The 14,733-nt window shown below is 35.4% G+C and overlaps 1 protein-coding gene across 1 annotated transcript; it reads left to right on the plus strand.

The window, feature by feature from the left end:
* Positions 1–6,332: 6,332 nt before the first annotated feature.
* Positions 6,333–8,528, plus strand: LOC123583672 (olfactory receptor 11H6-like). Its single transcript, XM_045450817.1, has 2 exons — positions 6,333–6,381; positions 7,549–8,528. Exons 1-2 carry the CDS (start codon positions 6,333–6,335, stop codon positions 8,526–8,528), a joined length of 1,029 nt encoding a protein of 342 aa, XP_045306773.1.
* The last annotated feature ends 6,205 nt before the right edge of the window (positions 8,529–14,733 follow it).

Consider the following 14,733-nt stretch of genomic DNA (forward strand, 5'->3'; position numbering starts at 1 on the left):
CAGACTTGGGGCTCTGCTTGGCCGGCGGGCTGCCCCGCCGCCCAGGCTCCCTCCCTCCAGTCCGTGGAGCATGCACTGCCTCTCTGCCCTTCCTACCCTCTTCCGTGGGCCTCTCCTCTGTGCTTGGCTCCAGAGACTCCGTTCTGCTAGTCTTCTGGTGGTTTTCTGGGTTAGTTAGGCAGGTGTAGGTGGAATCTAAGTGATCAGCAGGACGCGTGGTGAGCCCAGCGTCCTCCTACACCGCCATCTTCCTGTTTGTCCCCTCTTATTTCTTGAAGTAGTTCTTTATCACTATGAACTTCCCTCTTAAAACAGCTTTTGCTGTGTCCCAGACATTTTGGATTGTTTGTTGTATTTCCATTTTTATTTAATTTCCTTTTTGATTTTTCATTGTTCTATTGGTTGTTATGTAACATGTTCAATCTCCATGTTTTATTTCGTTTTGTTTTCCAGTTTTCTTGTAATTAATTTTTATTTGCATACTTTTGTGGTCAGAAAAGAGGCTTGATAGAATTTCAGTTTTCTTAAATTGAGACTTGTTTTGTGGTCTAATGTATGATCAGTTCTTTAGAATGTCTCATGTGCATTTGAAAAGAATCTGCATTCTTCTGTTTTGGGGTGGAATGATCTGTATATGTATCTATTAAGTCCATCTAGCCTAATGTGTCCTTTAAGGCCATTGCTTCTTATTGATATTACGTCTGGATAATCTATCCACTCACATGAGTAGAGTAAAGCCCTCTATAGTTGTTTGCTATCTATTTCTCTGTTATGGCTGTTGATATTTGCTTTATATATTTAGGTCCTACTGTGTTGGTTTACAGCTAGCTGTTACATCCTCCTGTTAGATAGATTCTTTTGTCATCATGCAATGTCTTTCTTTGTCTCTTTTTATACTCTTTGTTTTAAAGTCTGGTTTATCTGATATAATTTTGCTATCCTACTTTCTTCTTATTCCCATTTGCATGGTAATCTTTTTCTATCTCTTCACTTTCCATCTATGAATGACCTTAAGGCTTAAAGTGAGACTCTTGTAGGCAGGACATACAGGGGTCTTGTTTTTGTATCCGTTTAGTCATCCATGTCTTTTGATTGGAGAATTTAGTACATTTCCATGTAATTATTGATAGGTATCTATTTATTGCCATTTTGTTAATTGTGTTCTGGCTGTTTTTGTAGTTCTTCTCTGGTCCTTTTTTCTTCTCTTTCTCTCTTCCCTTGTATTTTGATTATTGCTTTTAGTATTTAATCCTTTTTATTTTCTGTATTAACTATATGTTTTTCTTTGTAGTTGCTGTAAGGTTCATATATGATATCTATGTATATAAGTCTCTTGTAAATTAATTTTGAACATATCTCAAAGGTTTATATTTTACCCCCCCTCGCACATTTTATTTTGTTGATGATGCATTTATCACTTTGTTTTATATGTATTTTAACTAATTGTGTTTTTAATAAGTTCTCCTACTTCTGTTTTTTACCCTTCATACTAGCTTTGTAAGTAGTTGATCCACACATTTGTTATTTACCTTTTCCAGTCAGATTTTTACTTTCATGTTTTCTCATTATTAATTAGTGTTTTGTATTTTTAACTTAGAGAAGTCTCTTTAACATTTCTTGAGAGGCTGGTTTATTGGTAATGGACTCCTTTAGCTTTTGGATATCTGGAAAACTGTTAATCTCTCTTTTAATTCTAAATGATAATCTTGATGGTTAGAGAATTCTTGGTCAGCAATTTTTTCCTTTCAGCACTTTGAATGTGTCATGGGTTTCCCCTTGGGCATGTAAAGCTTCTGCTGAAAAATCTGCTCATGGCCTCATGTAGTTTTCCTATGTATGTAGTATGTTGCTTTTGTCTTGGTGCTTTCAAAATTCTTTCTTTACCCTTAACTTTTATCATTTTAATTATAATGTGGCTCAGTGTTTTTCTCTTTGGGTTCATCTTGTGTTGAACTCTCTGGGCTTCCTGGAGTTGGATGTCTGTTTTCTTCAGATTAGGGAAATTTTAATCCATTATTTCCCTTCTCCCACTGGGACTACAACGACGTTAATGTTATTCTGCTTGATGTTATTCCAGAGGTCCATTAAGTTATTCTCATTTCTTTGGATTCTTTTTTTTTTTTTGGATGCTGTCTAGGTGTTTTCCATTGCTTTGTCTTCCAGCTCACTGATTTTTGCTTCTCTTTCATCCATTCTGCTGTTGAAACCTTCTAGTGTAATTTTCAGTTCAGTTATAACTTCCATTTGGTACTTTATTGTATCTTCTATCTTATTGAAGTTATCCCTGTGTTCTTTAATTCTTCTGAGATTGGTGAACATCTTTATAGCCATTACTTTGAACTCATTATCAAGTAGGTTAACTCTGTTTTCTTAAGGTATTTTTCTGGGATTTGCCTTATTTTTTATTTTGGAACATATTCCTCTGTCTCCTCATTTTGCTTGTCACTCTGCTGGTCTATATGTATTAGGTGAAGTGGCTGCCTCTCTTAGTCTTGAAAGAATTATCTTTTTAAAGTTTATTTATTTGTTTTGAGAGAGACAGAGGCAGCGCAAATGGGGGAGGGACAGAGTGACAGAGGGAGAGGGAAAGAATCCCAACTAGGCTTTGTGCTACCAGCACAGAATCTGATGCATGGCTCAAACCCACAAAACCATGAGATCATGACCTGAGCTGAAACCGAGTCAGATGCTTAACTGACTGAACCACCCAAGAACCCCTTTAGGGACTTAACTTATGCATGAGCCACATGTGCCAGAAGTGCAGTCTCCCTTGATCACCAGAACCAGGTACTCTGTGTGGGCTATGTGTTCCTGCCAGCTATGATAGGACCACATTGAGACACAATACTGCACAGGGAAGTCAGGGCTTGGGGCACCCACCTGGCAATTTTCAGATGTGCCACTGCAGATGGGAAGTAGAATTTATGTCATTTGCTTTTCCCAATTGCAGCCTGGCTGCTGAATATAATGGGCAGGGCTCAGGGCACTCTCCCTGCCTTGCTTTACATATCATATCAAATGCTGAACAAGGATTGAACATACCAAATGCTTACCTATACTGGTTACAGCTATCTCTCTGTGTAGGGTGGACAAAGGATATCCATTGCTAACTAGTAGGCTAGAGAGAAGGCACCAAAACTGCCACCTGTAAGTTACAATGAGGTTGCAAAAATGGTGTCAACCAGGGCTTGCGTCCTGGATAAATCCCTTCAGGTTCTTGCCTCTCCAGTAGCTGTTTAAAGTTAGAAAGTGGGTCTCCCTTGCTTATGGACTAGGTGCTTTTCACTTTGGTGCTTTTGAACTGGATTGGAGAGTGGATGGGTTTGCATGCAAGCTCTTTAATATTGGGTATCCATTCTTTATGGTTCTATAATTCTCCTGGTTTTCATCACCATAGATTTCCAAAACTGGACATTTAGTCATCTTAAATTTCCACTGTTGGACCCATCCACTGGAATGCCTGATATGGGGCACAATCCCTTTACTCCATGAGGGAGAGTTTCCTAATTTTTTTATTTTTCTTAATTGTGGGATTACTGTATCTGGGGTGTAGTCCTGGGAAGGCTGTGACTCTCCTCTCCTACTCTTCTGGATGCCTCTCTTTTGTCTTTTGTTGTGAAGGCACTATTCATCTAATTCTCAGGCCTTTTTCAAAGGAAAATTATTTTCTACGTGTAGTTGTAAATTTGTTGTGCCTGTGGGATGAGGTGTATAAAGGATCTTCCTATTCCACCATTTTTAATACCTTTCTCTCTCTCTCCTTCAGTTTTGAATGACAGTTTTGACTGATACAGTATTCGTGGTTGATAATTTGATAGTGGGGGTTTTATTGCTTCTTTTTTTTAAGCACTTTGAATATATCCCATCACTTTCCTGGGTTCTGAAAAGTAAATGATGAGAAGTCTGCTGATATTCTTATGGAAGCTCCCATGTATGTGATGAATTGCTTTTCTCTTTCTTCTTTGAAGATTTCTTTCTTTATTTTTGACTTTAGACAGTTTGGTTATAATGTGTCTCAATGTGGTTCTGTTCAGATTTACTTCAGTTCAAGTTATTTAAACTTCTGTATGTCCATCACTCTCCTCAGAGTTTTGGAAAATTTTGGCCATTATTTCATCAAATAAGCTAAGCCCCTTTGTCTCTCTCTTCTTCTTCCATGACCCCATAGACATATATTCATCCTCTTGCTGGTGTTTTATAAGGCCTTTTGTACCTTTGGTTCCATGATTTCAGATGACCCATCTTCCAGTTCCAGACTCTTTCTCTTACCTGTCAAATCTGATGTTCAACCCCTCTAATGAAATTTTTCACTTTAGTTTTTACAGTTTTCAACTCCGGAATTTTTGTTTGTTTTTTAAAAATTCTTTCTCTTTGTTGATATTCTCATTTTGTTCATCATTTTCCTGATTTTATTTAATTGTGTATCTGTCTTTTAGTTCATTGGGCATCTTTATAACAGTTATTTAAAAATTCTCTGTCAGGCAGTTCATAAATATGCCTTTTTTTAGTGTTCTAAGTTTTGAGGTTGATTCTTTTTTCAAAAGGAGATCTCCACCAATCAACATGACGAGGGGTTCTAGGTCTTCTCAAACCTTTTCTGTTATCTTCCATCCCCTGGTATTGGTATGTGGAACTGCACCTTTACTGTGCCACTTGTCTCTGGTTTTGATTATTTCAAAACTGGCATTTTTCTCATTGGGGCTCCTTTATCAGTTTAAATGTAATTTTCCCTATATTTGGTTTTTCTGAATTTTATTTTAATGCATTCCACATATTTAATTTATTCAGATTACTTAAAAATTTTTTAAATCTTCCTAAACAATTGAAAAAAAAGATCTTTTGATTCTATTTCCAGCTTGCACTAACTTTATCAAATATTTTAATATTTGGTATTATAAGTCCTATGATTTATTTTGCTTTTGAAAATTTTTTATCCATTATTTTTGTTTCCTGTTTTTTTTTTAAACTTTTACATAGATTTTGGGCTTTTTCTTTTCAGTTTCCTCTCATTTAGTACCATTCTCCTCAAATAGCTTCCACTTAGCATCAAACTCTTAGGTGTCTCCTTGCTCAGAGACTTTCATTTCCTTTTTGTCTTTGATTAATTATAATGCTTTTTGTCTTTTAGTGTTAGACAATGATTTCACCAATCATTTCTGGTAAAGAGATTCTTCACCAAGTTAAGGAATTCCTTTTATTTCTGGTTAATTTTGTCAAGAATGAAGTTCAGTTTTGTCTATTGCCATCACTGGACTTATAACATGTTCCTATATTTTTCTCTATTAATTAGTGAATATTTCTTTTAATATATGCTTTCACATACACATAATGTTGGACCACTCTTAAATAACTTTTACTTGATCATATTCTATTATTTGGAATTTTTTATTATAGGGTATGGTTTAATTTGTATTAAGAATCTTTGTAACTCTGTTTATCATACCTAAAGGTTCAACAATTAGGGACTAATTATGTAAAATATTGTATATCCACTTAGTGCTAATGTTGTAGTATGGAACAGTTAAAAGATATTACCAAAGTGTTAATTAACTGAATAGGATATTTTCATGTCTTTCTTATTTTAAAAATTTTACTCATAGCTAAAGAATGCATATGTCAGTGTGGTGGTGAGCTTGGGCTGGGGCAAACAAGTTGGAGTTAAGATGATGAATAGTCTGAAACAAAAGGAGGGAATATTTAATATGTTTAAATGCACAGGCTCCTAATCTTTGTGTTAACCTATATTCCTTAGACTTTTCTGTAAGCTTAGAGCCAAGGCAAATGGCCAGAGTCACAATTTTTCCTTTATCATCAGAGAGAAAATTACTTCTTATTACAGTTAAGTAGCAAACTTATACCTGCCCAAATCATTTTGTGTTTCTATTTCTCTTGTTATTGCAAATAAAACTCCTTGAACTAAATTGGGAAATGTGTTAGAATTTGAAACAAATTCCAGTATGCTGAGTAAGGAACAGAATAGGAAATCAGGTTCATTGTGACTAGTGTGTTATAAATTCCCTCTCTAGGGAGCCACTCCCCAAAGATGATCTTTGCAGAAAGTAAAAGGGCTTAATATTCAGTTGTTCATTTGGTTCTGTGTAGATCATGAGACTATGATTCTCTTTTCAACTGTCAGGTTTCCTGTTGCTTTGTCAGTTTATATAAACAAGAGAACTGTAAGAGGGCAAGCCTAAAGAGGTCCATGACAGATTTCATAATGTTCTTGCTCTTAAAAGGGTCAGCACTTCATATAATCCCCACAGTAATGCGTGGAACTATTATATTTGGCTTCTCTGAGATCTGAGATTAGAGTTTTCACTCTGATATAGAAGATGGTGTTAAGCCATACAGATTTCTATGATACCCATCTTGTATCTTCAGGTAAGGTAAAGCTCACAGGACTCAAAGCTTCTCTATTTTCTCCTTCCACGCCTCTCTAGTTTTGTATTAAATACCACTTAATATGTGAATTATGAAAGTATTCCTTCTCCAGAATCAAAGCTAAATTTTTTTCTAAGAGCTTATAAAAAAAATGTTACTTCAAAACTTACTAGAACTCTTATAGTGGTTTGCCAGTTTCCCACTTATATCTCTCTCTGTGGGAGTTAGGGCCCTAGGTCAGGGAGAATTCCAGGAAGTGAATGGGAATAGACCTTCCTTCAAGGAAGTTTCAAGTGACTACCTTCTATGTTACTTTCTGTTACATTTACAGCATAGAAGACAAAATTTTATTCCTGTTTGAGATTGCAAACTTTGAGCAACAGCTTTTGTGGGCACAGCCAACTTTGGCATATCTTTATAAATGATACATATTTGACTTTAATATCTACTAAAGTATCTGATATCAACTGTAATATTAATGAAAAACATCATATATATCAAGTATTGATTGTGATGTATAGGGCAATGTAGGACTATATTACAGAGCTTTGTTCCTTAAGTTTCTTTGTGAAATAAGGAAGATTGCCAGTAACTCTTTTTGAGTGTAATTTTAGTAAAGAGAGGAATTGAAATGTGAAAACTTCTGATAGATTTTTATTTTAACATTAGTTTATGATATATTCTAAAATTAACATAGGAATATTTCACATAACCTAACACAGTAAAACTAAAATCAGTTAAGTTTCAAATGTTGTTTAAATCTATTTATATTGTCCTCATCAGCTTGACCTATTTCTCTCCCAAATAGATCAAAGAATATTAAATATCAGTGTCATTGATATCTTTGTAGGTTACAACCACTTAATTATTTAGCTGTGTTTATTCATTCCTCTCATTCACTGCTTATTCTAAAATTGTAGATCCTTGGGCACACTTGACTCTTGATAATACCAAGTAACTTTGATGGTAAACCTTAGGATGACAGAAGAGTTTTCACTTTTATTTACTGTATACAGAATAGAGTCATGAATATATGAAAATCATGGAACTATCACTGCATGGATTATAGCATTTTGTTATTTATTGACACACAGAATGATTTTACCCTAAGCAAGGGATCTGCCCTAATTTCTATACTTGTAATTTGGAAATCTGTTATTTTTGCAGCATTACAAACAAATGAATATTCCAACATAAATAATTGCTCTAGCTCTGTGAGTAAATTCATCCTTTTAGGCTTTTCTTATACCTGGGAAATTCAGATTTTCCTCTTTTCAGTCTTCTTTGGGACATATATTCTGACACTAACTGGAAATCTTTGTATTATCTGTGCTGTGATGTGGGACCATCAACTACAAACTCCAATGTACATCCTGCTGGCCAATTTTTCCTTCCTGGAGATCTGGTTTATCACCTCCACTGTCCCTAATATGCTAGCCAACTTTCTCTCTGAGACCAACACCATTTCTGTCTCTGGATGCTTCCTCCAGTTCTACTTCTTCTTCTCCCTGGGCACCACTGAGACCTTCTTCTTGTCTGCCATGGCCTTTGACAGGTACCTTGCTATCTGCAGGCCCCTGCATTACCCCGCTGTCATGACAGTTCAACGCTGCATCAGAACAGGAGCTGGGTGTTGGGTGTGTGGCTTCCTGTACTTCCTCTTGCCTATTTACCTCATCTCTCAGCTCCCATTTTGTTGTCCCAATACAATTGATCATTTCCTGTGCGACCCAGGACCTCTTATAAAGCTGTCCTGTGTGCCAGCTCCTGCCACTGAGATCACCTGTGCTATCTATAACTCAGTCCTCATTTTCACCACCTTAGTCTTCATTATCAGCTCCTATACCTTGGTGATCAGAGCTGTGCTGAAGGTCCCCTCAGCAGAAGGTCGGCATAAGGCTTTCTCCACATGTGGCTCCCATTTGGCTGTGGTGTCCCTGTTCTATGGCTCTATCATGGTTGTATATGTGAGTCCAACACGAGGCAATCCAGCAGGGATTCAGAAATATGTGACTTTGTCCTATTCTGTGTTAACTCCACTCTTCAACCCCTTGATCTATAGTCTTCGAAATAAAGAGATGAAGGTGGCTCTGAGAAAGTTATTTAGAGTGGTGAGTTTTAGTCATAGGCATGGAAGAAATCTTTGAAGGACTTTTGTTTACAACTGAAATAATGTATGAGAAATAAGTAATTAAAAATTGGCATTCAGTTGTATTAACTAAATTAGGAATGTATGTTTTTGGGGGAGAGAAGAACATATTCAAGTATAATTAAATGTTACTAAGTTAATTGGCCATCTATCCATTTTGTTATTATTAGAGAAAAATGTACATTGAACTTAAAATGTTTCAAAGCAGAGAAAAAACTGTCATGCATCTTTTTGACATTTAGACTTAACACTAGTTAAAATTTTTCTGTCCATATTATAGTCATATACATAAATATCAATCTGTATTATATTTTACATTTATAAGTCGAAGTAACATGCTACATTTACAAAACATTGTTTAATTCTTGTGTCAATATTAAAAAAACATAAGATGCACTGACTGTTGAATGTTGACTTATCATAAATATATTTCTTCCCACTTTCTCACCAAGATCCAGTTAAAATTCTCCTAATATGTAGATCCAGATGGCTGCCAATTTTTCCATTATATATACACTTTCAAGAATTATTTTTAATAGCTCTATTTTGAATGAACCATGCATTGTGTTTTCTTATACACCACTTGTGCCTTACCCAGTTTAGGAGACAATCACCAGTGACTCCCCAGTACTGTTACAATTAAAGAAATTGTTAGATTTTCTTCTTCCAGTTATCTCAAGGACACTAGTATCTCATACTTTCAAACAGAATTCTCTTTATCCCACAAAGAGATGCTGGACCCATCACTCTCCAGTGTCACCTCTCAGTTTCTAGACCCTGGAAACTATTAATCTACTTTTTGTTTCTGCAGACTGACCTATTCTGGACATTTCATATAAATGGAATCACAGGATATGTAGCCTTTTATGACTGGCTTCTTTCACTTAGCATAATATGTACAAGGGTCATTTATGTTGTAATATGTATGAGTATTTCATTTATTTTTATGGCTGAATAACATTCCTTTTATGGATATACCATCTTATATTTATCCATTCAGTAGTTGTTGAATACATGAGTTGTTTCCATTTTTTGCTTATTTTGAGTTATTAATTAACAAGTTTTTGTGTGAACATATGTTTTCACTTTCCTAGGGTACATCCCTGGAAGTCAAATTTCTGGTTCTTATGTAGACTCTGTATTTAATATTTTGAGGAACTGCTGACTATTTCCCAAAGTGGTTGCACCATCTTACTATCATATGAGCCCAGGATGAAATGTATGGTGATTTCAATTTCTCTGTATCCTCAACAACACTTTTCTTTTTTTTCTTCTTTTTCTTTTCTTTTCTTTCTCTTGTTTCTTTTCTTTTCTTTTCTTTTCTTTTCTTTTCTTTTCTTTTCTTTTCTTTTCTTTTCTTTTCTTTTCTTTCCTTTTCTTTTCTTTCTTTCTTTTTTTCTAGCCATCCTTTTAGGTATGAAGTTGTATCTTATTGTGGTTTTCATTTGCATTTTTCTAATGATATGAGTATGTTTCCATGTACTTATTGGCCATTTGTATGTCTTAAAAAATATGTGTATTCTGATCCTTGATCATTTTTTAGTTGCTATGAGGCATGGCTCTGTTTTTACAGTTTTAGAAGATCTTTATATATTTTGGATACAGGTCCCTTATCAGATGTATAATTTGCAAATATTTCTTTCAATCTATGAGCTGTCTTTTTACTTTATTAATTGTCTCCTTTTGAATTTCCACTTGATGTAGTCCAGTTTATCCCCTTTGGTTTTGTTACTTGTGATATTGATGTTACATACATATGATGCTATGTTGTTGCATAATCCATGGTCACAAAAATTACTGCTCTATTTATTTATATTTTAATGTTTTCTTGTAAATGATTTTTCCAACTTTTGTATTCACTTGGTTATTTTATAGGAATTCATTAAGAGAGGAATCAAGTGCAAGCTCCAAATGACTGCTTTCAAATAAAAGCTCTTCAAGCATTTGATGGCATAGTCAGATGTGTCACAAACTTATAGGGTCATATGAGTCAAAGCATAATCTTTTTTTTTTATTGAATAGTTTGATATCCCTGAATATATTATCTCATATAACACATTTAAAAAAATTTTTTTAACGTTTATTCACTTTTGAGAGACAGAGACACGCTGTGAGCGGGGGAGGGGCAGAGAGAGAGGGAGACACAGAATCTGAAACGGCTCCAGGCTCTGAGCTGTCAGCACAGAGCCCGACGCAGGGCTTGAACGCACAAACCGTGAGATCATGACCTGAGCCAAAGTCAGACCTTAGCCGACTGAGCCACTACGGTGACCCAACTTATCACACATTTTTTTAAGAGGAAATGTGTTTATGTCCTTGACTGTCAAATCTTGATCTAATCTTTTTAAAATAAATTATCGACATAATTTATGACCAAATGATATCTCTTAGAGTCATTTTAATAAAGCATTGATACAGGGTAGGAGTAAAGAATGAGAAATAAATTGTTGATTACAGGAAACAAGAAATAGGTAAATAGATGAAGTAAAAGCAAGGATGGAATTAATGAAATTATTATAACAATACATAATGAAGTTATTTTTCTTTAAATACATTATAAGGAAAACAAGAGGTCTATAGAAAAAGACTGAGTACGCTTAAGCTATTGGTATCTTCAAAAATTATGTTCAGGGGTGCCTGCTTGGGATTCTCTCTCCCTCTCTCTCTGCTCCTCCCCCATTCTCTCTCTCTCTTTGAAAATAGCAAATAAACTTAAAAAAATGTTCAAAGTTTTTCTTTGCTTCTGTTTCTACATAACGGAAAATTTTTATATTGTCAGGTATAACTGTGTGAACACCATTTTAGTGAATTGATTTAATTGGCCATTGTTTTTATTTTTTCACATCAAAATTTGTGATATAATGGTACAATTAAAATGTTACAATAGAGGTAACTTAGATGATGGGCACATTGATGCAAGTAATGTACTTAGTGTGTGAGAGAATGGAATTAAAGCAGCTTATGTGCTATCCATTCATTCTCTTCATGATGAAGAAATCCCTTGGGGTAAAGGAAAGAAGACAGGGGAACCACACTGAATTGCTTGTTGACTGGACTCCAGGAAAATCAGCCAAAGCTATTTACTAAAAGAAAGAGCCTTTATTTCTTAAATTCCTTTATCAGAATGTTGCTGATAAAGGATTGCCCATTATAAATAGAATCCAGAATTTATGAGGCATGGCTCTCTAGGAAATGTCATGTAAGTTGCATAATGTAGAATGGTAACAGAATGGAAATGCTTCTAGTTGTATGAAGACCTCTGTGAAATTCACTTAGAAATATAATCTGTACCAATCTGGATGAGGTTGTCTGAGTTTGGGCCAGAGGAATTAGTTTTCCACTAATGAAGGACCTGGGGAACTGGCCACAATATACCAGAAACTTAACTGTTTTTTTTGTGAACCCCTTAATCATCTATAACCTATAATTACTTAATAAAAAAATTTATAATGGGTAAGATGACTGATTCATGTAAGTATGATTTGACAATACAATCCTGAATTTTAGCTCACTATGAAAGACAAAGAATGAATGACATTAAGAGTAGAGATGAAATTGGGGCTCCTGGGTGGCTCAGTTGGTTAAGCATCCGACTTCGGCTCAGGTCATGATTTCACATTTGTGAGTTTGAGACCCGCTTCAGGCTGTGTGCTGACAGCTCAGAGCCTCGAGCTTGCTTCCAAATCTGTGACTCCCTCTCTGTCTGCCCCTCTACCACTCATACTCTGTATCTCAAAAAATAAATAAATGTTAAAAACAATTTAGAAAAAAAAGAGTAGAGGTAAAATAGGAAATACTGTGATACATTTAAGAAAGTATCCAAATACTGTGCAGACTTTCATGAAATAATTTCATTGCACTTTAGCTATTTGAATAAGAAAACTTAAAATATCTTAAAAACTTTGAAAAACATCTTAAACACTACTCAGAGAGAGACAACAAAATATTAATAATCTATGTATAATAATGTGAAGCATCCAATACAAATTACTATATATGTGTATAGGCAGGAAAATAAGACTCATAAATAAGAGAAAACTTGGTCAACAAGATAGATGTGATACAGATTATGAGATGGAATACATAGTCTTAAAAAATTATCAATATACTAACATTTAGAGTAAAATATAAATTCAATCAGGGAAGATTAAAAACCTTAAACATTCCTATCCTGAAAAGTACAGTTTCAAATTCATAAAACAAAGTTTGGGGAAGTATAAGGAGAAATACGCCAACACTCATTTTTAATCATATTTCAATACCCCTCTATTTTTCTTGAAATAAAGACAGACGAACACCAATGGAACAGAATAGAGAGCATAGAAATAAATACATGCTATAGTCAACTAACCTTTGACAAGGGTCCAAGAGTACACAATGGGAAAATATTGTATCTCCAACAATGGTGTTGGCAATTTGGATATCCACATGCAAAAGAATGGAACGGGACCCTTATCTAACATCACACAGAAAAATCAACTCAAAATGGATTAATGAATTGGATATAATACCTGAAACCGAAACTGTAGGACTCCTGGAAGAAAACATTGGAGTAAATCTTCTTTAGGTTGTTCTTGGCAGTAATGTCTTGGATATGACACCAAAAGCACAGGCAACAAAAGAAAAAAATAGAAAAGGACTACATCAAACTAAAAAGCTTCTACATAGCAAAGGAAACAATCAACAACATGAAAAATCAACCTGCAGAATGGAAGAAAAGATTTACAAACCACGTATGTGATAAGGGTTAATGTCTGAAATATACAAGTAACTCTTATAACTCAGTAACATGAAACAATCCATTAAAAAATGAGCAAAGGAACGGCGCCTGAGTGGCTCAGTCAGTTAAGCCTCCAACTTCAGCTCAGGTCATGATCTCATGGTTCATGGGTTCAAGCCCTCTGTCAGGCTCTGTGCTGACAGCTCAGAGCCTGGAGCCTGTTTTGGATTCTGTGTCTCCCCATCTCTCTGCCCCTTCCCTGCTCTCTCTCTGTCTCTTTCTCTCTCTCTCAAAAAAATAAACATTTTTAAGAAATGAGCAAAGGATTAGGGGCACCTGGGTGTCTCAGTTGGTTAAGTGTTCAACTCTTCATTTCAGCCTAGGTCATGATCTCATGGTTGATGAGTTTGAGCTCCCAGGGTGTGTGGAACCTGATTGGGATTCTCTCTGTCCCTCTGTTTCTACCCATACACTGCTTATGCTTGCATTCACTCTCTCTCTCTCTCTCAAAAAAAATAAACATTTTTAAGAAATGAGCAAAGGATTAGGGGCACCTGGGTGTCTCAGTTGGTTAAGTGTTCAACTCTTCATTTCAGCCTAGGTCATGATCTCATGGTTGATGAGTTTGAGCTCCCAGGGTGTGTGGAACCTGATTGGGATTCTCTCTGTCCCTCTGTTTCTACCCATACACTGCTTATGCTTGCGCTCTCTCTCTCTCTCTCTCTCAAATAAATAAATAAATAAGCAAACATTTTTTTTAAAAGAGCAAGGGATTGAATAGACATTTCCCCCAAAAGTTATACAAGTGGTGAGTCAGTATGTGATGAGATGCTCAACATCACTAATCATCTGGGAAATGACCATCATAGCCACAGTGAGATATCACTGCATACCTGCTCGGATGGCTACTATCCAAAAAACCAAAAGATAACAAGTATTGGTGAGGAAAAGTCATCCCTTGTACACCACTGATTGGAATGTAAATTGGTATAGCCACTATGGAAAACAGTACTGAGGGTCTTCAAAAAATTTAAATGAGAACTACCATATAATCCAACAATCCAGCTTCTGGGTATGTATCCAAGAGTTGAAATCAGGATACCAAAGAGATCTCAAAAAGCTATCTGAACATCATTGTTTATTGCAGCATTAGTTGTAAAAGCCAAGACATGGAAACAAGCTAAATCTCCATCAATGGATGAATGGATATATAAAATATGGTATGTGTGTGTGGTATGTGGAAGAAATAATGCTAAATGAAATAATCCAGATACAGAAGGACTAATGCTATGTGATACCACTTAGGTGAGGAATTTAAAAATAGTCAAACTCATAGAAACAGACAGTATAACAGCTGTTTCCAGGGATTAGAGCAAGGGGGAAACAGGTATTAATGGGCACAAAGTTTCAGTTATATAAGGTGAATATTTCCTAGAGAACTACTGTACATCATGGTGTCTGTACTTAATAGTACTGTGAATAC

This window comes from Leopardus geoffroyi, chromosome B3 (assembly GCF_018350155.1).
Source record: "Leopardus geoffroyi isolate Oge1 chromosome B3, O.geoffroyi_Oge1_pat1.0, whole genome shotgun sequence".
NCBI classification, from domain to species: Eukaryota; Metazoa; Chordata; class Mammalia; order Carnivora; family Felidae; genus Leopardus; species Leopardus geoffroyi.